At 40.1% G+C, this 24,883-nt stretch overlaps 1 protein-coding gene across 1 annotated transcript; it reads right to left on the minus strand.

The window, feature by feature from the left end:
• Positions 1-140: 140 nt before the first annotated feature.
• On the minus strand, positions 141-23,720 carry TDRD12 (tudor domain containing 12; the record flags this gene model as incomplete). The annotated part of the gene is made up of 31 exons (XM_082290105.1): positions 141-226; positions 995-1,061; positions 1,153-1,306; positions 1,387-1,500; positions 1,976-2,030; positions 3,057-3,166; positions 3,256-3,318; positions 4,356-4,525; positions 5,447-5,539; positions 6,070-6,277; positions 6,595-6,782; positions 7,997-8,096; positions 8,306-8,526; positions 8,617-8,750; positions 9,478-9,595; positions 11,088-11,216; positions 11,963-12,151; positions 12,699-12,826; positions 13,642-13,795; positions 14,240-14,425; positions 14,820-14,924; positions 15,620-15,680; positions 16,406-16,464; positions 16,758-16,834; positions 17,022-17,211; positions 18,144-18,229; positions 19,011-19,066; positions 19,676-19,795; positions 20,862-20,998; positions 21,299-21,457; positions 23,700-23,720. 31 exons carry the CDS (start codon positions 23,718-23,720, stop codon positions 141-143), a joined length of 3,738 nt encoding a protein of 1,245 aa, XP_082146231.1.
• Between the last annotated feature and the right edge of the window lie 1,163 nt (positions 23,721-24,883).

The raw sequence follows: 24,883 nt of genomic DNA on the forward strand, positions 1-24,883 counted from the left end.
TTTTAATTACCAATTACATGAACAAGCCACAACTACATCAACTATCAACTCAACAATCAACAATTACCATCAACTGTTTCATTAACAATTAACACTAACACAGTTCTCTTATCAGAGGAGAAAGGAATTTCTCCTCCCAATTAGTCATCACTTTCTGTATCGCTGTCTTCTGAGGACTCAAACCAGTCCTCATATCCTGCAGGAGGATAACTCAGTTTTGCAGAACCTGGTAGTAATTAACGAAGTGTAATATTTATAAACCGGGAAAAAACAAGTTTCAGAACAAATAAACAGTACTATGAAATGACCCAACCCAGCAAGCCCCAATACTTTTGACTACAAACGAGACCAGAACACTCCAACTACTTCTATCTGCTCTTAGTCTGTGCTATACTGATATGATGCCTTAAGAGGCCTCCTAGAAATAGAGACTAAACAGGAGTAAAGAATTAAAAGAGATTTATTTTGAAAGGCCTTCAAAGGTACACCCTGGGGAGCCTGAAGCTATTCTCAAAATGGACCCCAAGATGGGCCCCAGGTCACAAGTTCTTCACTCTTTTATAGGTTTGGTTCATTTGCATAACAGGGTTAATTCTCCAATTAAAGCTTCAGTTTTCCCCTCACCTTGCCCCCTTCTTAACAGCTCTTTGGTTTGTACTTTTGGCCTAGGACAGTCTTGGTGTCCTTGGAAAGCAAGGCCTGAGAGGCTTTGTTATGTCTACCTAGCATGAGAGAGCAGAAGTGAACAGGCTACAAGAAACTTCAGAGTCACACACCAAGCAGTACAGAATTTGAAAAATACAAAAATTAAAACCTAAGGCATCAGATAAGTAAGTGCCCTGCTGCCTCTAGTTTGCTCTAGAGGTCCTCACACCTCTTTTCAGAGAATTTGAGCAACCTGCTGAAATAAATGAGTACTTCAGATAAAGCCAATGCAAAAAGAGGAATGCTGATAATTTTATGTATTATAAACACAGACTCCTTCAGTCCTTACCAACTGTAAAAGGCCTTTCATCTTCAGACTCTTCCCAGTGTTCAAAATCTAAGGACACGTGAACATTCTGTTGACAAAAACAGTTTGAAATACCTGCTCTGATGCACAGCAAACATGTTCAGAACATTCAGTAACTCTCAAATTAATTTTCACTTCACCTTGTTCTTCAGTAATTTGCACCATTCTCCTTTTTTCTCTTTTACCAGTAAAATCACAGCCTCTCTATCCTTAATCACACATGTGGACTTCTCAGCAATTATTGACTGATACAGCTCCAGGTCAGCCGCATAAAGTCTGCCTTCTGAATAAGCACTGCAATATACAAAAAGTTTAGGAAAATTAAAGACTAACAAAGACACTTTGCTGATTATACTGAAGTTTCTTAAACCTACCTGAAAACCACCTTCTCTTGAGAAAATTCGCATTTACTGTCAGCTGCCTTCAGCATTTGTAACCTCAGTGTCACAGTCACATTATCTTGAAACCACTTGATTTGTGGATGACAACTGAAAGAAAGTTCATTTAATGAGGTATTTTCCAAAGCAGAAAACCACTGAGATTGAGCCAAGCTGTCTCTCACACAGCCAGAATTTGCCCATGAAGTCACACGCTCAGCCGAGGAGCCTGAGCCATGCAGACCAGACACCAGCAGCAGTGCCAGGGAAGCACCACTCAAGGGGTGAGGGGACACACCACTCAAGCCTCCTACAAAAGCACTGCATTCCAAGTCTTTGGACAAGGACACCTACAAGTTCCATGGAGACACAGCCTCCACTGACTTTGGTATCCACAGGAATCACACTGCCCAGTTTCAGGATGCCACCACAGCCTGACCTTGAAATGCCAAAGGAAAAGCTAAGAGTAGCAAAACCAACCTCTGACAGACAAAAGGAACTTTTCAGCTGACCACAGACACAGACAAAACAATCCTGTTGGCAGTTCACATAAAAGCAAGATGGGAACAAATCATGGTTCTCTTACCCGTTCTGCTGATGCACAGTAGTGTCTTCTGCTTCTTTTGCTTGAACTGCATCATCTAAAAAGAAGATACCCAGACACATTTTTTACTTCCCTATACTATAGAACCCAGGTATTTCCAGAATTCTCCTATACCATCATAAAAGTAACTTCCTAGCAATCAAACTACTGTCTTTGTCCTTTGTATTGTGTACTTCCTGTCCAGAAAGATTTCATGACCTTAATAATTGAACTACAATTTTTCATTATCAAGAGTACTGTAGTTAGTGTAAGAAGATTTTAAAAAACCTAACTAAACATGCAGTTTTCCGGTCAGGTAAAGGTTTTTTCCAGTTTCAAAACAGGGTTTATTTAACACCTGAAACACACCATTTTGGCCATTAGTGGGGAGTTTCAGGGATGAAATGACTAATACAACTTGAAACATGGCATTAGTATGACTATTACCAGGGAAAAAAGCCTTCTACAATAAGCACTCCAGCCTTCTTATCCGCTGCAACTTCTTCACCTTTCACTGCTCCACACTCGTGTCAGCTGCTAGCAGGAAATCCTGCCCCCCTGCTATGCCTAAGCATTTCTAAGCCTCTACTGACAGAACAGGAAGCACATCCTTCAGATTAAAAAGCAAAGGGGAGGGTGTGGTGTGGGGGGGGAAGAGCCATTTTCAGGCATCCTGAATATTGGGAAAAAAATCAGCCTCTCAGGGAACAACACTGTTATTCATGCTTGTATTTCAACAGATTTTAACTCCTTTAAACCCTGTGGCCTTCGGCAGCACAGCTCTTGCCCTCTCTGTACAACAGAGACTTCCTGCTCATATGTTCCGTTCAGAGCGCCAAAGAATTCCAAGTGTCTCAAAGACAGAGCATTACCAAAACAGCCACGCAGTTAGAGTGGCAAGAGTCACTCTCACAGCATCTCCTGACTGCTCACTGGAAGGCAGCTGTGGCTTACTGCAAACATCAGCCACATGGTGCTGCTCTGTACACCCAGAGCAGTTTGCAGCTGGCAGGATGACTGTTAGGTTGGTATCAAGCACCTGAATTCAAGTTTGAGACCTTCTGGAAATGATGGGAAGGTTTACCGCTTGGAGGAGTTGCAGAAGTGTTACAGCTTTCCGCAGAATCTTCCTCTACCAATGCATCCTGTGGACTGGACACCTCCTCTAGACCAGCTGTGTCCTCTTTTGTGCTTCTAAACACAGGACAAGGCAGTTTTAAAAGAAAACCCACAAACGACAGTCAGATTCACCTTACTTTGCCTCCCCCTTCTTTAGCTTGTACCTTACTAACAAAGCCTGTACTGAAGTTCCAAATTTTTCAACAGTAGTCTCAGGCTTAGAGAGTCTGTAAAAAAATGATCCAAGCAGTTGCATTACACTCATTTCAGCACACAGCACCACGATAAAGTTGTCTGGTCCCTTGCATTACATGCTTTGGTGATGATATGGAGGTTCCCAACCTTCCTTTCCCAGGAGAAAGGAATAAAGGCAAACAGGTAGTACCTGAAACCTCTTAGCCTGAGTCCTCTGTAGAGGATAAAACCTGAAAAGTAGCCTTCCAAGCAAAAACTTCTCACACCAAATCTGAGCAGGTACAGGAAAAGTAAAATCCTTTGGTTAAGATTAAACTCTGGCATGTAACGTAGTTACAGATAGGAATGCAGGAGCCTCAATCTAAGACATAAATACAGTATGGAGAGGATCAGACTTCCTTCTCTTGTTGACTGGCAAAGTCACAGAAACAACCACAAGATTAACTGGCTAAAGAAACTCCTGCACTGGGGGGCCATAACAAAAAAGCTACAGGTGTCTTGCTGATCAGCATTTTCTATCACAGGTCTTAGGATCTGCCACCACACACAGTGTTTTCTCAGTTCTAAAAATTTACAGGGCAAGGAAAACAAAGTTCAGTGCTGTTTCTTCAAAATCCACCAGGCATATATACTCATTAAATGAAGGGTAATTTCCCTAATCACTTTAAAGGAAAAGTGGTTATGTTTTCCAGCTTGAACTCTGCAGCTGAAGACACAATATACTGTAGTGCTCTGACTGGTACTAAGTACTGACTGGTAAGCATTCGAACCAGCCACTGAGCACCCTAAATTGTTAAGGGAATCTGAATTCCGACTCCGTATTTTTATTATTAAATTGCACATCTGCATAAAATTCTAGTTTAACATTTTCTAGCATTACAAATTCCTTTTTCTAGTGGTTATGGGGCTAAAGAATAGTTAACAAGAAGCAGACATATTACAAACACAACTGTTTCTGTATTTAAATGAAAATCATTGTCAGCAATATTAATCATATTCAGTTAAAATTAAATACGATTTTTCTCTTAGCAAAGCATATGCTAGAAAAAAAAAATCTGCAAACACTTACAAATGCTCCAAGTTCTTTGCACGATCCAAAACTGGCATCTGTCTGCACAGCTTCTGAATTTCTGCTATATGTTCGGGATTATCAGTTCCCAAACCCGTCGACAAAATCTCAGATCGAATACTGTACTCGTTGATCCGTATCTTCAACACGGGAAGGTTGGTAACCCTGACCTTGAATTACACAACAAAATAAAGGGAAAGCACTGCTCTTCAATGGTCTCCCTCCAACTCAAAGCTGCTCCTGAAGTCAAACTTTAAACACAGACCTACTGACTTACACCTGTAGGCAGTTCAGTTTTTCTGATTTTCACACAGGAATTTTCCCCATGTTTAATTGTTTTCCAAGTATCACCATCATTCCCATTGTGATAACGGCTCAAGTAACTGGCTGTTTGCCCTAACAGAAGCAGGATGGCAATAAGTAAACAATGCTAGCCCCGATCATGTAAGTGACAGCCAAAATACACCTCACACAGTTAAGAACTGCAAGTCCCAAATCACCTGAGAACTGCCAAGGGGGCAGGAGGCACAATAAAAAACCCCAAAGCCTAGAAACTGGTGAAGGGTTGAGATACACATATGGGAACAGAAGCTACTGAAAAGAATGACCTCCAGATCATTTTCTCTTTCCAATCAAATTTTCACTTGACTCACTCCACAAAACCAAAAAGTCTGCTGATGTTAATGGACGTGAAACTGTAGAACAAGAAAAACCCAAGAAAAAGTGCACCCATTTTTCCTATTTCGATCAAAAAGATGAAGGAGAAAGTTTCAATACTTTTTAATTTGCAGAAAAACTTACATTAAAACCAACTGCAAACTAGTTTAAGACCTTCAAGAAACGGCAGACTTTGAATTATAAACATAATTAAATAAATCTACTTCAAGAGCTGTTGGATATCAGCAAACCCTCTTGGAGGATCCAAGTTTCATTCTTCCAGAGGAATGTGTCAAAGTGCAGAACTGATTTCCCAAGACAAACTACTGAAACCTAGTACCTCCAAAATACACTTCTGTTACTAACTTTGTGGAAAACTCTTGGACCAAGTCCAGATGGATGAAGACTGCATAGTGTTGCCATTCTATACCTACCATTGGGTCAACCCAAACTGTCTTTCCCAAGGTATGGACCACTTTCGCGTGATGAAGCTTTCCTTTAATTTTGCGGTTAATGTGATCCGTCACCTAGGAAAAACACGTTGTCACTGCACTTGAGATGTATGGCAGCTTTACAGTCACTTTAACTAAAAATGAAACAGCAGCTTCTGAGCTTAACCATGGAAAGGGTATTCAACAAATATATACAGCTTTGAGTAAACCAGTGGAATACTCTAACTTAAGAGTTAAGTTAGAACAGAATTAGCTTTCAAGGAAAGCGCTTCCTTAATGAAAGATCACTCAAACACAGGTTGATTTACAGAGGCTGCACTTTTCCTGTTCCTCCCCCAGAATCCACAGCAGTGATAACCTATCCTAAAAGAAAGACATTTAAATCAGAGAAAAAAATCTCGTGCATTTCACTATATTATTTCGTAAGAGAACAAAAAAAAGAAGTGACCAGCTTAGAATCTGACCCAATAGCAGATACTTAGTGTCAATACTAGTAAGCCATGAAATCTGGTACCTAAGTTTACAGTTTGTGTTTTCTTGTAGAGAATGACAGAGAGAGAAGGTAAAGCACATAAAGGAAATAGCAGGAAAAACCTGCTTATTACCTTTGGATTCCATTCAACTTCATTATCTATGGGTTTTACTCTACAAACTATAATTTCCACAGCCTGAGCTGGCAGACTCTGAAACTTTGCAGGTAAGTGAAGCAGCTGATCACTCTTCACTTGACTTGTCCTGCCTTCATCTATGTATTTAATTGTGACCTCACAGACATTTTCTTCGTCTTTTGCTGGAGTCTCTACCACCTGAACCCTTCACATAGTAGGAAAGAAACACAGAATTACTATTCATGTAGCCAGTTGTGCAGAGTTTTTTTTAAACCTGCTCTCACTTTAGAACAGGTATTTTCACAGCCTGCTCTGTATGCCTGAGGTGTGTGTGGGGAATCATCCTATTTGCCATTCAGGAACTAAGAGCAGGCAAGAGCTTTTTATAAGCACTATTGGCATAGCAGTGATTTTTTGCTGCTTTTGAGGATGGGCTTTTTTCTTTACCCAACAGTCAAATTTTTAAAAAGCTTTGTATAAAAACATGCACATGAAAGAAGTAAAAAGCCAACAAGATTTTACCTGTGGCAAATGGCTCCCTCACGTAACCCATAGAACACTGACTTCTCCACGATGTTAACAGAAATCCTATGTCCTGGTACCTTGAAGTAATCACTCATTTCTTTAGCAAGAACAGTGTATTGGTCCTCTTGTTTCTTGACTATTCTACCAAAGTAGTTTGTTGCATGTACAATGTGGAGAGGCAGGATCTGAAAGGATCAAATCCATCAGCAGCAACGAGGGATGGATGATTTCTTAAACCAATGAAATTTAGGTCTTCATGTACAGACCACATACCTCTTTTCCAGCTCAAAAAGGTGACAGATGTTGCTGTACACACACATTTCAGAAAACAACAAGTTGGTTAGTATTCTCAATCCCAGCTGCCCGTGGTTCAGTCAGCAGTGGACAGCAATGTATGGAGCAAGAACTGCTGGGTGTCAGGTGATGGTGTTCCACCTCCGTGAGCACCACCGAGTTCTGCCAGTTATCTGCCAGGGCTACTCGCCACTCCCACATTCTGCACCACTCCAGCTCTACTCTAAGCACTCTCCAGCCTTACAGGGGATTTTACAAGAACCAACTGCTCTTTTTGCACTAAAGGGACTTAAATGAAAGATTACAAACACACAGCTAAGCACACCAATGCATAAGATGCTGCTGTGAGTGCACCTCAGGTAAAGCCCAAGCTTCAAAGGAAGCTGGGGAGACAAACTCTTACCGGCATGTGAAGAACCACCACAACAAAGTCACCCCAATAGCCACGAAGGTTTCATGAATGGGGAACTATCAAAAAAAAGAGTCCATCTAAAACAGCACTCTGCAGCAAGAGTCTTCCAAAACACTGACATTTTTGTAGGAAATAACTGTTCTACCTACAAGAGAGAAGCTATTCCCCATTTCTTGGGGATACTAGAAATGACAATACATTTTCTAATCTCAAGGCCACAAAATGCTCAATTTTCATCAAGTTTGCATGAACAGGTCAGCTAAAAAAAAATCCTTCCACTTCAGCTTCTCTTCACTCCCAAACATTACTTTGTGTTTCCTCTACAAGAAATGTTAACTGAAAGTTCCATAAACTTTCATCTTTGTTAATTTTGGTATACGGCCTCAAATTATATAGGGAAGCAATAAACAGAAGAGAAATAGAATGTCAATCTTCAAAGCAGAAAAAAATCTGAGGTAAACTCAGAACTACCTGCACAACAGTTTCAATTCAAGCTAAAGACACAAGGAAAGTCTGGCACACTAATTAATGCAGGGGAGAGGGGAAAAAAGCTAGAGAATAACAAACAGCCACAACAAATAATAACCTGTACTGCAGTAGGATTAATGGAATTCGAAAAATGAAGTAACATGCTAAGTAGCTGTTTAAGACCTGTCCTCTTGGTACCCAAGGCCAAGGAAAACTGTAACTTACTGTCACACGGTCAGGTGTTTCTATCATTTCATCTGCAGTATTCTGGGCCATGTCCGTTGATAAATTAATTTGGTGACGATCTGGACACGCTGTTCTGTTTCTACATTAAAAAAACCGTAACAGGTTTAGAAAAAAGCTCTTTGCTTTCAGTTGTAAACTATTTTTGTGGTTCTCACAATAGGCAACAGAAAAAAAAAAGAAAAAAATCATGAGCAAAATCTGATTTAGATAAAAGCAGCCAACAGGAAAATTCATCAAGGCATCAGCAGCAATTGTCATTCAGGGCACAAAAGCCTGACATTTCCTTACCTGCAAATCCCAAAAGTTTTAAGAGAAGCACACAGGGGCCTTGAAAATTTCTCATTTTCCTCAGATTCTCGCACCCTGGCAGCTGAATCATTAAGTTCTTCTGGAATTTCAGCTTCTGCACGCTTTAAACAGTGGAGGATTCCAGGTGCATGACAGGAACTGTTCTCTGTCAGCAGGATGACTGACTTGGCCTTTGTATGTTCTTGATCTACAGCAGAATCCTAGAAGTAGTAAAAAGTAGTTTGGAAAACTTTTATGTATCCACCAGTAATAATCTACTGTGGCATTACCCAGTCAAGGCTCACCCACACCTTTATCACAGTGCACAAGTTGTCAGTCATGCATTGTAGGCGCTGCCTGAAGACTCCTGGAGATGGGAAACTGAAATGGATCACACAGGTTGCATCAGTGATTCCCAAAGGCTGCAGGCAGTCATCTGCTAAAACTGAGCACATGTTTCACACAGACATGTAAGTGTAATACTTCAAACATGGAAAGCATCACATCACATGAACCATGACTGATTTCCCACTGCCTGGAAGATGAAGATTTTTTTTTTTCCCCCAGTACATTCCTATTAGGCTTTATATTTCTCCAGAAAAGAAATCCCATCAGCATACGGCAGACACGGCATTTCAGGTTAATCTCACATAACTCTATTTCCTGTCAGCACCACAGAATAGAGAGAATTGAGCACAGCCATGTAATTCACAGGAGTAAGACAGCAGACACTTGAAATGCTGTAGGAATTCTCATGGCTCTGTATGAGCCTACGAAGAAGAGGGAAGTCAATCTTCTTGGTTTTGTATAAAATAGAAAACAAAGTTGGTTTGAAAACATAGGCCTTTGTTACTGAAAAAAAAAATCTAATGGAACTTACAAAAAATTACTACAATACATCTTTGGAGTTTGGAAATTATTTCAGACTTGTTAAATAATGGCAGATTTCTCAAAATATTGGTAGTTCTTTTAAGTAAGCACAGAAAATGACAACAAAAGAAAAAAAAACCAAAAAAAAACCTCAGCTGTAGCATTAAGAAGCAAACAGAGAACTGGAAAGAGTTCATAGGGATCTGCCCCTGTGGAAACAGTGAGACAACCCAGTGCAAGTGGTTGGTATACATCTTAGCTCTTAACTCAGATACAATCCCAACCAGAGAGAAAATCCTCACCTAACACAGCAGGAGTGCCAGAACTGTGCATTTTTCTCCACCTCTCCAAGACACACTTGGCATTACACTTGCTCTCCTTATGTTTTTTCAAGGAAACTATTGAGTTGCTCTTCAGTGCCTGCATCACAAAGTGAGAAGTTATACATTCCTGCAATGCTGCAGTACTTGCTCTAATCAACTCTAATAAGCAGCATGTCTTATTAGAATCTAGCATACTTTACCTTAAAGAGATCTAAGAAAAAGAGTTAATGAAATTTAGGTTGTTTAGATGGAAAAAAGTTTTAATGGAGATAAGGTTCATTAATTTCCTGTATAAAAAGAAAATTAAAAGCTCAAGTTCCCATGGATTAATACATTAGACAGGCATTTAAGAAAAGTAAGAACTTCATTTCAAGCTTTTCACCCCATTAATGTGTCCTCTCTGAGTAGATTCCATGATCTAAAACCACACAGATTCATGCTTCAGTCTCTCAGAACAAGCGCTCTCCATTAAGTCAACCCTTGAAATATTTTCACAGGCCAGGTAAGATATTTGAACACTGTGTACACAAGGATTACTATGAACTGATTCAATCCTACTTTAACATCAACAAGCACTTTTTAAAGTGGTGGCAGCGTTGATTTTGATATGCTTGAACCCTCAAGTATTCAAGGAAAATGTATTAGAAAGTCACAATCCCAAACCAGATTTGCTTCCATTAACAATCATCAAAGAATAAGCATTACACTAATATTTCCATTGGGAAAGAAACCTTTAAGTATCACAGGATCTATGCCAGCTTCTGCAAGGGAATCCATTCCCATGTTTTAGGACTTACGTATCTCTTCCTAGGATACTGGAACAATCCAGCCACAAATCCCTTGCTATCCTACGCTGAAGCTTTTAATTGTGCCATCCTCACAGCTTGCCTCCTTTAGCAAATAACTCCCACAACAAGAGATGTTCCTATTGCTAAGTCACTGTATGTATTCATTACTATAATAGCTAAAGAAATAACTCTTGTGTGAGAAGTCTTAGTCTCCACCTCTGAAATGCTGAGTACATAATCTCTGGAAAAAGGTGTGAAACTGGGGTGTGTTCCACTGCAGGTAACTTGGAAGCACCTTTATGCCAGTTTTAACAAAACTGAGCCTTCTTGCCCCCTCATTCCTGACAACTGGAAGCTTAACTCAATTCTGGTAGACTTTCACAGGAGGGCAGAAAACCTATCTTTCTGATCAGGGAAATGGCTGTCTGAAAGTTCCATTGCCCCAGAGCAGAAAGCAACAACACAGAACTTCCTAACACAGTGCCTTAATTTTTCTCCCCCATCCCACTACTGAAAACAGTAAAAATTAGAAAAACTGTCAGGACATTCACTGGGGAAAAAAAAGCCAGTTTGATTCAACGCAAAGTTCCAACCTGACAGAGAGAATGCTGTAAGAATTTGGGAATTAATCAGGCTTCTTATTCACCAGCAGTCAGCTTGGGGTTATTTTTAGCAGGAATAATCAACTTCCAAATTCACATTCCTCCTTTATTCTCAGAAGCCAAGGTATTTTAGTTTGTTATGGCTTTAAAATTAAAAAGAAAGCCCCACTTACCTCTCTACATTTAAATACTTTCTTACCTTATGAATTATCTCTACTTCAGTTACTGAGTCAGTGCATACCAGCACCTTCTGAAGATTCTTCTGGGTAAAATCCAGTATTTTCAGTAACTCAGCAGTTTTACTGCTGCTCATGCAAGGCTGCACCACCTAAAAGCAAACACAAAACAGAGGGCTGGTAATTCATGCCACCCAGATATATTTTACTACCTAACTGTTCCTAATCCTAACCCTAATGCATCCACACACTGGCACTTGCAGTTCTGCTCAACCATTACGACTTCTCACAAAAGTGGGTTTTCAGTTTCCTGACATGCTCAAGAGTGTCTACTTTAGGACACTTCCCAACATTTAAAATCCACAAACTATTTCATTTTGAGACACAAAGTAACTCAAATCACACTTAGACCATTTTGTATTATTCCTAAGGGCTACACCACACCAACTGGAAACTAAGTGAGAAGATACCTAAGAACACGTAGTAATAGGCCTTGTAGAAATCTGAGGTCCCAAGTTTGGTATTGTGTTACACACAGCAGCAAATCAAGTGCTCTCCTAGATCTGCCTTGCAACTGCTTACCTTGTAGTTCTGCCCATTACAGTTAACAACTGCAAAAACATTCTGGTAACATTCTGGTCAAAAACTGTACTGTTTGCAAATACATCTCATCAAATTTAGACTCATCTGCACTAACCATGAAATATTCAAGGGACTACCTTCATCTCACTCCTATAAAGGAAGGTAAGAGACCTCCAGCTCATCCAGTGACTCGCTTGCACATATTTCTAACAGCAACTTCAGGTCACAATGGGAGGCAGCACTGCAGCACCACCTGCTTCCAATAAACCATCAGCAGCCACATATCCAAGCAGTGACACCGTTCCCAAAGCTCTACCTGTTGCACATTTCCAAAGATGGCAGCTTCTTCAATAACTGTTATCACAATGTAAGGATCATTCATGAACTCCTTTATCAAGGGTATGATGTGTTTATTCCACTGAGTTCCCACAGCAATGATCTGACGTGATGGATTCCCCCGTGCCTGAGCAGCAGCTTTCTTGTAACAATCCAGTATAGTAAACACCTAGGAAGAAAAGGGGTTTTTTCCTCTCATCTCATCATATTCCAGTGAGCTCATGACAGGCCAGAAAAATACAATGTTTGAGCACACAGGTTTTTCCAGGCACAAACCTCTACCACAGCAAACTACAAGTTTCACAACCCAAAAGGAAGAATTTGGGGTGTAAACTTGCATCCTATTCTTTGAATGACTTCTGAAGCAAGACAAAGCAACAGGACAGCATGCAGTGACAGCATACGCATGTGGCACATAACTAATGCAGAATTCTGTACAGAGAAGATGGAAATCTCAGGAAAAGGATCTGTTCAAATCTGCAATATAGTAAGCCTGGACAAAGCAGATCTGAAAGGGCAGAGGCATTCAGCAAAAACTAGTTGGTAACCAGAAGACAAGCACAACCTGCCAACACAGTAATTTGCAAATACAAAACCAAAAAGAAATTAAAAAAAAGAGGGGTTTTACCATAAACCCATTTCCAGTGGTTTTTTTTCCTCAGTGTGTGCCACTGTTTCAGACACATGCACAACTGGAACAGCATTCTGCCATTCACCTTTTCGGTAGTGTCAGACAGCAGCACCTCGATCTCATCAAGAACAAGATGGCAAAGCCTAAGCAATAACCAAGTGTTATGTTCCAGCAGTCTCAGGAGGTTGTGCGGTGTAGTCACTACTACTTTGCCTGCAAGTTGGAAGAACTTGTTACCATTAATTTACAACTTGAAAGACTATTAATATGATACCAAATGTCAGGGTAGCTTTAATAAAAAGGGTCACATTTGTATTTCAGATGCACTGTCTTGAAGCTGGAGAGTTTGCCTGTATTTTTGTACTGCATGTTTCCCAAGATATGAGTGAGTGAGGCTCTGATAGTCTCAATCTCAGTGGAATGTCTGAAGGTTAACAAGTTTACAAAGCAGGATGTCATTTCATTTTCCATTAAGGTCCTGGAAGTAGAGATAAGAACTTGAGGACCAAGCAGCCAGAAGAGAAGTATACACCAACAGTTCTGCTACTAAAAGGTCTGAATTCATCCACCAGACTCAAATGATGGATGGACAACAGAATATCAACTGCTGAAATCCAGTTTTACACAATCCTTCCTAATTTTATCCATAGTTCTTATTCCCTTGGCACAAGAGCCACTTTTGAAAATGCAGCTATCAACCAAAGCTTAACAAAGGGATCAAACCAGAACACAACTGAATGTTTAAAGTACATACATCTAGGCAGGGAAAGTCCCCCAACAGCTTTTTCATTTAACTTCTATGCTGTTTCTCTGTGGAGCACCCTCTGCATACTACCGAGTTAGATGCACAAAGTACTGAGCATTTATTGCCACAGCAAGTTGTAAACCACCATTTAAACAAGCAAAACCCCCAACTTCACTTTATAAACCAAAAACTTAAGAAGCAGAAATTGTTCTTTCACATGCTCCTGCAATTAAGGCAGCTCACACTGCCTTCAAGCATAACTAAGATGACAAAGCATTCTTACAGTCTCGGATTTCCACTTGGCTGGCTGCTTCCTTGTTCTGCCCAAGGATTATCAACATTGGATGAAGGTATCTGCAACTTTTCCTGTATGTTTTCAGTAGGTCAAAAACAAGTTGTGCCTTCTTCCATCCAGGACACAAAATGAGTGCTAGGGGCTACATACACAGGTACAAAAATTGATAGCACAATATTAGACAAGATTCTTAAGGTTCCGTACTTTTGTCTTACTTGGGGTTGTACTGGACTGTTTTCAGAGGTCCCTTACAACCTCAGTAATTCTGTTTCTGTGATCTAATTCAAGATAGAAAATGCATCATAGTATTTAAAACTGCTAATACCCATTTTAGTTTAATGAGTACATACTACTCATGCAGAAACAAAGCTCCATTGTGTATCTAAGTGCCAGGGCATGAACCACCTGTTAGGGATTGCTTTAAAATTAAGTTGGGACCCCCCCATTCACACAGTTCATCCAATTCTTTTAAGAAGAGGCCTTACAGAAACTGGCAGGCATCATGAAAATACACTGAGATGACATTAATGCACGCATTCCAAACATCCAGAGTAGTACCAGGTTTTCTTGTTTAATATATACATACTCCACCCATGTTTGGCAAGGCTTGGTAGTCACTTTCCAACTGCAGAAGTGTGAGAACTGGTGGAATATACAATAAGGGATCCTTTCCCTGATGGGAGATGACAATGACATCATATCCCTGAGCTGCTGGCGGCCAACAGTAGGACTCTGTGAAGGTAGGCCCTGAAAACTTGTTCCAAGAAAGTTCCTACAGAAAGAGAAATTAAGAGTTTCCCACTAAATCTACGTACTTAAACACCAACAACGAAAGACAAAACACAATGAGTGATTTAAAAGCTTTTGACCCCCTATATAATACATGTTCTTAACAGGTAATATGAAAAAATCATCTTCTGGGCTGAGTTGTTAAATTAGTTTATTAAAATTCAAATCCACTTGTAGCAGTGGTTAATACACCAGAAAAAAATTGTGTTGAATTCTTACAGCATTTCTCCAGAGGTTCATTTATTCAACCACATGAACAACCTTGTACACCTTTCTCAACAAAACTGAGGTATTACTGTAACATTTAGTATGTAAATTTGAGGTATTAAACTTGTCTTAAGAAGACAATCCATGTAGTACCATGACATCAGCTTTACCTTTTTCAGACCATCAAAAAGTGGTGCTGTTTCCAAAACTGATGATGGCTCAATTTTCTTGCTCAGGAACACAAAGTTTTTTTCCTCCCCAACATTTTGAAGACTCTGAAACCATGGACAAATAGATGACAAAGGCTATATACCTAACAAAAGTGGTTTAGCTTACACAGCTCAGAAGCACTCACTGTATTTAAATAATGGCATTTTGATGTAAATGAATCAAATTCTAAATTCACTTTGAATATGATTCATACATACTGATAGCTTACACAGACCAATGGTGAGTCAACAACTCATTCTTGCTATTTCTCAAAGAAAGATTTTCAAAGATGGTTCTAACACAACTTAAACCCTCAAGAGACTCACTGGATGCTCTGTGTACAGCTGGCACTCAGTCCCACAATGAGCAGCATGAGGCAGGGACTGCAGTCACAACACAGATGGCAATTTCTCTCCATCGCTCCTGCTCTCTCTCCTTTTCCCTGCTCCAGTGCAAGTCCTCTACAGACTGCAGCCCCTTCAGGAACACCTGCACAGAGCTCCTCCTACTCCTCTGACCTTGGTATTGGCCTGATTCTCACTTTCTTTTTTGTTACCTTCCCTGTGTTTTTGCCTTTTCTTAAATTCCAAGAGACATCCCTGACGTGGCTGGCTGGCTCAGCATTAGCCAGTGTAGGCTAAAGTTTTTGTTGCCAGTGTAGGAGCAGTCAACCCCTGACCTCCTTCCACAAAGACTCAATGCTACCAAAGCCAGAGTATTTGCACAAGAGGAATTAAATGAAAGTTAGTGTTTGACATACCTGTTGGTCATCCTCAACTGTGTGTGTCTGGAGGGAGTTGGAATTTAAGAACTGTGGAAGCCTGAGAAACAGAGATTAAATCCAACATAAATGCATAAGAAAAACATCATTTATAAATACCACCAGTATTTTCCAAATGTCATGAAGCCATTCACTCCAAGTATTTCTGACATATCTATGTCAACGAGAAAAACCCTCAATACAAAAGGAGAAATCAAAAATCACCACCTGGAAAGCCAAGTTTCGTGAAAACAATCCTTCAGAATCTTTTTCAAAGATAATTGTTAAGTTCCCTGACTTTAGAATCAAAGTAGACTGGACTGTAGAAAAAAAGGTTTCGTGAAGTTTCAAAACATAAAACAACTCGTCTTTGCATCAGTTAGAAACTGAAATAAGAAATACTCCTGGGGTTTACTACATATGCAGCAACTGACCTGCAGCACAGCTAAAGCATTGCACAAACCGACCCAGTCATATTCCATTAAGTCTGAAAACTTTATAAATCACACTAAGAATAAAATAAAGCAAGTTAACGTATTTAGTATGCAGAAAAATATCTCCCCACCACACTCCTATTGTCAAGCTACTGTTTAGAACAAAGTGGTATTTTTCTAGTTTGGGTAACTATCAGCAGCTTCAAAGTCCCTCCTTCCCCAAAAGCATGTGTATGCACCTTCCCTTACCCTCTGCCCTTTAGAGGCCTAAGAAGAGTAATTTGAAACATACTACAGCTCCCAATTATTCGATTACAGAATCATTCCAAATATTTAACATGCTGCACAATACCTGTCTGTTTGAACTGCTTTATCTTCCTTGGAAGGCAAACCTGGCACCATGTTGACTACCTAGAAAGAAAACACATTTTAAGCACTAAAATACTGTTCAAAACAAGTATTTAAATATAAACAAAATACAAAGTCGAAAGTGGTTTTCTTAACCAACTGTGTGATTCTCCAAATATTTTCCAGCATTTTTTACAAATTTGAAGTTTTTTTGACTAAGGCAACAATTTTGATGACACAAACTTCAGCAGACTGTCTAAGAATAACAAGCTAGATGGCTACAGCATTCCTAATCTGGCCTACATATGTTTACTTTACTTTGTATTTCACAATTTAATACAAAATATAATACTTACAGGCACAGTGTTGTCATTTATAACTGTGCTTGACCTTTGGCATATCTTTTCAAGAGCAGAATTCCAACCAGCAAGACCTAAAAAGGTAAACAAAATGGAGATAGCCATTTCTGATTATCTGAATACATAAAAAAAGCCACAGATGGACACCACGTGTCCCAGTCACTGGGATCCAAATCAAGACAGGATGTTCACATTCCACACATCCAACTAAACACACAAAGTGCTGCATGTAGGATAGTCTCCCACACACATGGGTCCTACCTGGCTCAACAGGTGGTGACACCTCCCCAAAGGGCAGTTTTGGCCTGGCAACAAATGTAGGACCAACAAACTCCAGTGGAACATACTCAGCATTGAGAGACACTTCATTGTCAGAATCATCTGAAGAACTCCCTCCAGCTTCCTTATAATAAGCAAAGTGCTTTGCAATCAGATCATCATTAACACAGATCTATAAAAAAACCCAAACAAGCTCTATTCATCAGTGTCAACAAGCAATAAGCTACACCAGCACATACTTCTTCAGAATTTATGTGAAGCTTTTAACAAAAGCAGTGCTTTTACCAGTGATAAAAAAATCCCAAGCAAAACCCCAACAAACAAAACCCCAGACAGAAGTAGCACCAGTGAATGCTTTCCATGGAATATTAATTCTAAAAAAAAGGGAGTCCTATCTTCCTGTATGTTCCTTCAACAGGTGTTCATGAGTGAGTTTTATGTTCCTGGCCAAAATTCTGTACTGAATTAACTGTTTCTATGAGCCCTACATATCTAAAAGAACCCTCTAATTCAAACAAGCCTGTTTCTTTCTTTCAGATACAGCATGCATCAAAATCTCGCAGGGAAAAAAAGTAGTGTTAGGCCTGAAACTTCTTGTATCTACCATACAGCTGCTCAAGTCTGGCAGTACCTACAGCAGAGATCTGACACAAGTTACACACTTTGGCAAGTGGAACTAGACTGGATTTTTTTTTCCAGCTCCTTGAGGACTCAGCTGTATGCAAGAACGTGAACTTTTAGTTATTTTTACAGTATTATGCAGCTGCCGTACTGAAACATCTTCAAATATGATACCACAAGAAGTACACCAAATAATTCATATAGCTGTCCACTTAAGTATTGACTGGACTTCACTTGCTAGTCAATAATTGAAAAAAAAAAAAAAAAAAAAAAAAGGCAGCAAAGCTCAAAAATACAGGTTCTGCCTACTGGAATTTTCCAGAGGTTTACAGTGAACAGTACTGTAATAAAAACCCTCTAATAAGTTAATGATTTAGCTTCCACTGTATCTGACTGAAATTACAAAACTCACAAGTCATGCTTTCCAGTCTTAAACTAATAGCAAAGTGCATCAATAGAATTGGAAATATAAAAATACCTTACCTTGTCATCTCCTACAGTCACAAAAAGAAACACCTCTAACACTTTCTCTTCTATTGCCTGTACTGTGGCTTTAACCTCAGTAGCCTCTAAATGCAGTAATAAAAACAAGAAAGAAATATTAAATCCTTATCGCACTATTAGTATTCTTCACTTTTACTGAGACAGACAAGAACAGAAGTAACAATTAAAAACGTGTAGCGCTTGTTATTTCACTTAAGTGCAAAAAGGAAGTTAATAAAAACTTAAAAGCTCCAAAAAGGAACTTGTCCTTAGTCTTTGAAGGAGGATTGAGAGTTGAAACAGATGAATGACCTCTTGAGACTAACCACTCTTAGTACTACAGTATCGCTTAAGACTCTGACAGTCGGGAGCACCAGTGTGTACTTTCCAAGTGTGACATATACTCTTCTTGAGAGAAGTTGTATTTGCACGTCCGTACAGCTTTGTTACACTTTTCATTCGGGCAAACACAGCCGATGAAAGTCTGTTCCCAAATCCTGAAGCACCTCTGCACGCGCTAATGCAGGACAGCTGCGACGCTGACTCAGAGACCGGTGTTAAATATACAGAAAGGTTCCAATGTTCAAAACAAACATGACATGATTGCTCCCTTAGTCAGCCTGCTTGAAAGCCAGACACAGTCTAGTTAACTACCAAAATTAATGCAGCATGGAAGCCCAGAGTACTCAAAATGTAGCTCCACAAACACTTGCACCTAAGTCACTCCATACTTACAGCTCCCTTCTCTTTGTTTATAACAAACAGCATTCGTAATATAATCAAGTATAAACAAGAAAATAAATCTGTACACAAGTACTACATTTCTCTAATAATTGATTTTTCCCCAAAAACAGAAGAGCTGTTTACCTTCAAGAAGTTTTTGAAAATGCTGGATAGCAGCAGCATCCCATCTTTTCGCTGGTCTAGGAAAATAAACACAACCAGTTTTCCCACATCAACTTGCATGAAAACGGTAATTTAAAAAATAATAGTTTCTATACAAGCACAAAGCTCTAGATCACGCAAATTCTTGCAAAGTGCAAAAGAACTAGACAAATCAGCAGAATCTGACTACTTAGCACATTACTTCAGTCTTGGTAGTATTGTTGAAGCTCATCAATATCATGATCGAAATTAAGAGATGTTTTATCAAGGTATCATGGCTTGTGTCCAACATAAAATATGAAAAAAAACATAGAATCATTTAGTTGGAAAAAACCCCAAGATCATTGAGACCAACCCCTAACTCAGCACTGCCAAGGCCACCACTAAACCATGTCCTTTAGTGCCACATCTACATGTCTTTTAAATCCCTCCACGGATGGTGACTCCACCACTTCCCTGGGGAGCTTTGTCCTCTCAGCTAGGAGAGTTCATTTTCCTCTTAGTAGCCGGGACAGTTCTGTGTTCTGAGTTTATGATGAGAATACTGCAGGTTTCTTCTTGAAATAGAATCCCTTCTAAAAATTCTGCACTAAACCCTCACTCTTTAGAGATGTATCAACAGAATACATTTATAAAGCTCTTCTTACCCTATTTTGGCAGTGTCTTCACAGTAGTCAATACACAACGTCAGTGGCTTTGTGCAGTACAGGCGACACTTCGTTGCTCTATATGGGATCTTGGCAAATGCTCGCACTAAAACTCGCATGCTGAAAAAACAGAATGGGAATCACCTCATTTTACAGGGCAGAATTTCTTCTCCAGAAGTCACTGGTCTCACAAACCACCTCCTGCTACCCTGAACGTGACAACACAATTTTCCCAGGAGTTTGGATCCCACTGCCTCCTACCCTGGAACCACTGTCTTACTCTAATAGAGAGGTGCCATCAGGACCAACTGGTGAACAGAGCTGCTTTGGATATGAACACACATCCTATTTATTTGGAATCTTTCTGATCCTTTGTCACTGCAGCTTCAAGTCTTCTTGATATTTATCTTCTAAATATCTTCATATTTAACCCATTGTAAAGTTGTTTTCCCACAAAGCAACTTAAAAACATTATTTTAAAACATGTTAAAGTAAGTTTGGTTTTGGTAGTATTCCACAAAATTCAATTCAGTGAAGTTTCTTGTGCTCCAAGTCACATACTTAAATAGAGAAACTTTAAGAGCTGAACTAGGTTGCTCCAGAATGTAAAACATATTTTTCAAGATTTTAGAACCAGAAGGTTTTATACCGATTTTATCAAAAACTCAGAACCTGTGAACACTCGCCTTCTTTGGCACCATGACAAGACAAACTATCAGCTCTTAGTAAACATGTTGGTGAATGGCAGTGGGAAAACCCCTACGTATTTGTGTTTAGACCTCAAAAGCTGTTGCAGCAAGTGAAACCCTGCTTCTGTAGATGGCTTTTTGTGCCTAACCTTCACTGGCCATAATTTTTAAGTTTTTTAGTATATAGCAACTTATTAAGGAAGAAAAGAACATAAAAATAAGTTTTAACTGGCAAACACGTAATCATAAAAAACCCTGACATTACTTCTACTCCAAATCTTTAAAAAAGCAAAACCTAAAATGGAAAGCATCTTTAAAATATCACAAAATAAGGACTGGTTTGCACTTAGGCTCTTTCAAGTGTATCATCTAGTTAGCAGCTCCTTGTGGACACAATCTACACCTCAATTAAACCAAAGCATTGACTAAATAAATGTTAAAAGCATCCGTATCTATGAACAAATACATAACAGTGACAAAAAACTCTTAACACATACTTCTCTGATGCAACAGAACAGTATCTGGCATAATCCACAAGAAAACATCTGAGCTGGCAACCATCTGCCTGGCGCTGGACTGACTCCACAAGTGCCCTACACCAGTACTGGAGTTCCTCACTGAAAACCACATAAACCTGAGGAAGAAGCAAAGAACACCACAGCACATTCTTTCAAACGGCCCCAAGTACACTCAAGGGTTTTTCAGAGGCAAGGACAGAATATTTATTAAACAGCCTTCCATTTTCTTTGCAAAATGCAAGCCTTGCCCCTTACACAATTAGGAGGCTTACAGATGAGAAAACACAACACATAGAGATGCTATTAACTACTTCTCTGTGTAGAAATGAAAAAACCCAAACAAAACATGTATTTGATACTTCACCCCTAAACCAATGCAAAGAATAGATTATTTCTATGTAGAGCAATAATCTTACCTGGCCCTTTTCTATCTCCTCTCCTTTTATTTCACCTGCATCTTTATAATTATCATAGAACTGTTGCATTTCATCATTCAGGATTTCATATTCTATTTCATTGACTACCCCTGGCACGCATTCTTCCAGAGCAAGCCAAAAGCAACCCGGATCTTCAACCTGGGGCAAAGAGAAGAGAACAAATACTACCAACTTTTAAGAGTATCTGAACAGTGGATGTAATAATAAAACTTCATTTTTATTGGGCACCTTCAAAATTATAGTGAGTGATACTGAGATACACAATGTTCACAAGTTAAACATCTTTCACCTTCACAGCATTAGTTCATGAAATGGCTTCCCACGTTCCAAGTGTCTTCAGCACTGCAACAAACACCATGCGGAGTCTACAAGGGAGCAGCATTATCTAAAAAGTTGGTGTAACCAAACGGTGGGCAAAGTGTGAAGACAAAGCTTTTTACTTCCCTGTGAAGTCCTCAGAAGTACATCTAAAAACCTAAAAACATGATAAAACTCACCAAGGGGCTTTTCTTTGTGCTCAGAGTGTCTGCATCACAGCCAACTTCTTTAAAACAGGGTGACAGCTTTCTGCTGAGCCTTTGTAAACTGTCACATTCCAGTGTTCCAGCTGATCTGGGTCTTCAGCTGTTGTGGCTTAACCCCAGTAGGCAACTAAACCCCCCACAGCTGCTCCCTCACACACATCCCTGCAGCAGGAGGACCAGACAATTAGGATAAAAGTGAGAAGACTCACAGGCCGATATCAAAACAGCTGACTAGGCAAAGCAAGAGCTACACGTGAAAGCCAAGCAACATGAAGAGTGTATTCACTGTTCTCCACTGGCAGCCAACTGCTTGGCCACTTCCAGGAACACAGAGCTTCACCACGCACAATGCTGACTTGGAAGGCAAACCTGATGACCACAGACATACCTGCAGCTTTTATTGCTCAGCATGACATCACGTATTAGGGAATATCCCCTCAGTCAGTTGTCCAGGCTGCATGCTGCATCTTCCACAATCTCCTGTGAAACTCAGTATAATCTAGTGCCATACTACACATTTATTTGTGTTGAACATTCTCCATTTTAGATTTTAGCTGCATCCCTACTGCTGGGAGGAAGGGGTCAGAAGTGGAAAAATGCTGAGGAGGATGGTACATTTGCTCAAGTGACCTTGCAGGTGGAAATGCCGAGGCCTGGAGAGTATTATAGCAGGGAAACCCCATGTATTATGCCTACTGCTGTTTATCTCCTCTTTTGAGAAGTAGAATTTCTATGTAGGGGTAACGTAAGTGTTTGGAGAGACTTGGAGGCACTCTCACGGACATGCTGAGCTCCCTGTTGGGAGAAAGATCAAAGCTCAGAGATCATAAAAAGCACAGGAGAGCTCACAGGGTTCTTGATGAATCCACTGGGATGGGCTGATCCTGCTGGTGTCCACCAGGGTGTGCCCCAGTATCCTTCAGTTAGCCAGGCCAATTAAATCAATTTACTCCTGTCTTGGGGTAACCTTATGATGTGTATCCCATATCGCTGCCTATGCCCAGAAATTAATTTCTGTGTCCTTCTATGCCTCTAAACTGAGCCTGAGAGGGGGAAGGAAAAAAACTGAGCAAAACTTTTTCAAAGCAGTTTGTTCAAGGTCACACAGAGATAGCAGGTTTTTTTCCCCCAGCTGCGGCAGGGGAGCAAGGAAGCACCCGGCTTGCTGCTTTCCAGTCAGCTTTTGGCCAGTTGTTTCAGTTTCTTGTTCTCCAGAGAGAGACTGAGAGCTGGATTTTGCTTTTCCTTCTCTGGAATTCCGGATTTTCTCCCTTTTCTACTGGACTGCTTTCAACCTCAGAGCACATCGGGAGGACTTTCCACCGGGCACAGAGGGCCTGGCCCTGGGCCAAGCCCCAGCTCCGAGGAGACCAAGGGGAAGACTCTGACACTTTCCCAGGTTTTTCCTCCACAGCGAGACATTTTGTTATTTAGCCTTATTTTCCTTTTCCCATGTGTTTGGTAAATAAATAGTTTTATCTCCTTCACTTTCCTTCGAGGAAAATTTATTTTTTCCCGAACCTGGTGGGGGAAGGGGTGGTAGTGCCTTCTCTCAGAGGATGTATTTCTTAATTTGGTCAAACCGGAACAACTCCCTACATTTCAGCCGTAGTTTTGTGGTTGTTCTGGCTGCCTGCCTGCGTTAACTCACACACCTACTCACTGATTTTACAACAAAAACAAGAAAACAAAACCTAAAGCAAATTACAAAACATGTATAAGCAGTATGACTCCACAAGTGCGAAGAAGTGCTGGTGAATGGAAATACACAGACATCTTGTTCGTAAATCTGATCTGCAGAAAGTCACATAGAAATAAACATCAATCCTTCAGATTTAAAAAAGCCAGCAGCATACCTTTAATACCACGACGTCCATGTTTATCTCCTCTGTCTCCCTGATCACTACTGTAAAAGAACAACAAACACTTTATGAACCATTTTTAATTTCACCTTTTTTTTGAAGGCTATTTGAAGAGCATACACCTCAAGTAACCTGTAGATTTTTACTACTCATGTCAGGAGTACTAGTGTAAGCAACTGATTTACACGTTTCAATGCGTTCAAACCAGCTTTCTTAATGAGGCACTCTGTTAAAGCCTAATTAGGACTTGCAATCCATGCTGCATCTTCTCCATTCAAAGTCCAGCAGAAATAGGCTGACTGCAGATAAAGGCTGCTATAACCTACCTACATCACCAGAAACACCAGAGAATACTTACATCTTTAAAAAAAAAAAAAAACCCACGGCCATATACAAAAGAGGAATCCCAAACTTAGCGAACAATTTTAACGTCACGGATTTTTACTAGTATTTCACAATCTGTCTGCAATGCTACATACCAGACCTAGGGGCTACAACGGAATAATGAAACTTCCAGCAAGTAATTTGCATTTCACTTTGGCACAAATCAGCACATCGTAGTATCATCGTCGCAGTGTCTAGCTCACAACTTAGAAGAATTAACACTCAAAGTAAGTGCCTAGTAAAACGTTTCAGAAAAGTAAAATAGAGACATTGCCCTTCCACTTCCAAAGCTATTGCTAAACAAGCCAACACTAAGCAGCAACACAGCTACACCCTGGTGACAGAGCGACAAGCTCTAAGCGACAGTACTGAACATTCCCAGTTTAACATGACAATAGAACAGCTGAAACGATTGCAGCAGCTTTACCCAAGATCATTTAACACAGGCAAAGCACCTGCGTTACACACTCGTTTCTAACACTGCACTCGTAATATACTGCAGCAAGAGGCACGCAGTGCTGCCTTACACACTTAAAGTAGACTTTTCTTTCAGAAGTAACACGTGAAGGGCTTAAATAACTTCAGCTAATGTATCAGGTTAATTAGTGCAAACCCACGAAGTGGCCCATCAACGTAGCAGGGATGAAGCACGCCCACAGCAAAGGCCAGCTCTCCCAATGCATTCCAAGTAAAATTCCCGCTTTGGTAAGAACTGAGTAGGAAAACAAACGCTTGCTCAAATCCCACACGTACCACTAGATAGTATTTAACCTGTAAAAATGCTGTCAGTCACT

Source organism: Coloeus monedula, assembly GCF_965178545.1.
Source record: "Coloeus monedula genome assembly, chromosome: 13".
Classification (NCBI taxonomy): Eukaryota; Metazoa; Chordata; class Aves; order Passeriformes; family Corvidae; genus Coloeus; species Coloeus monedula.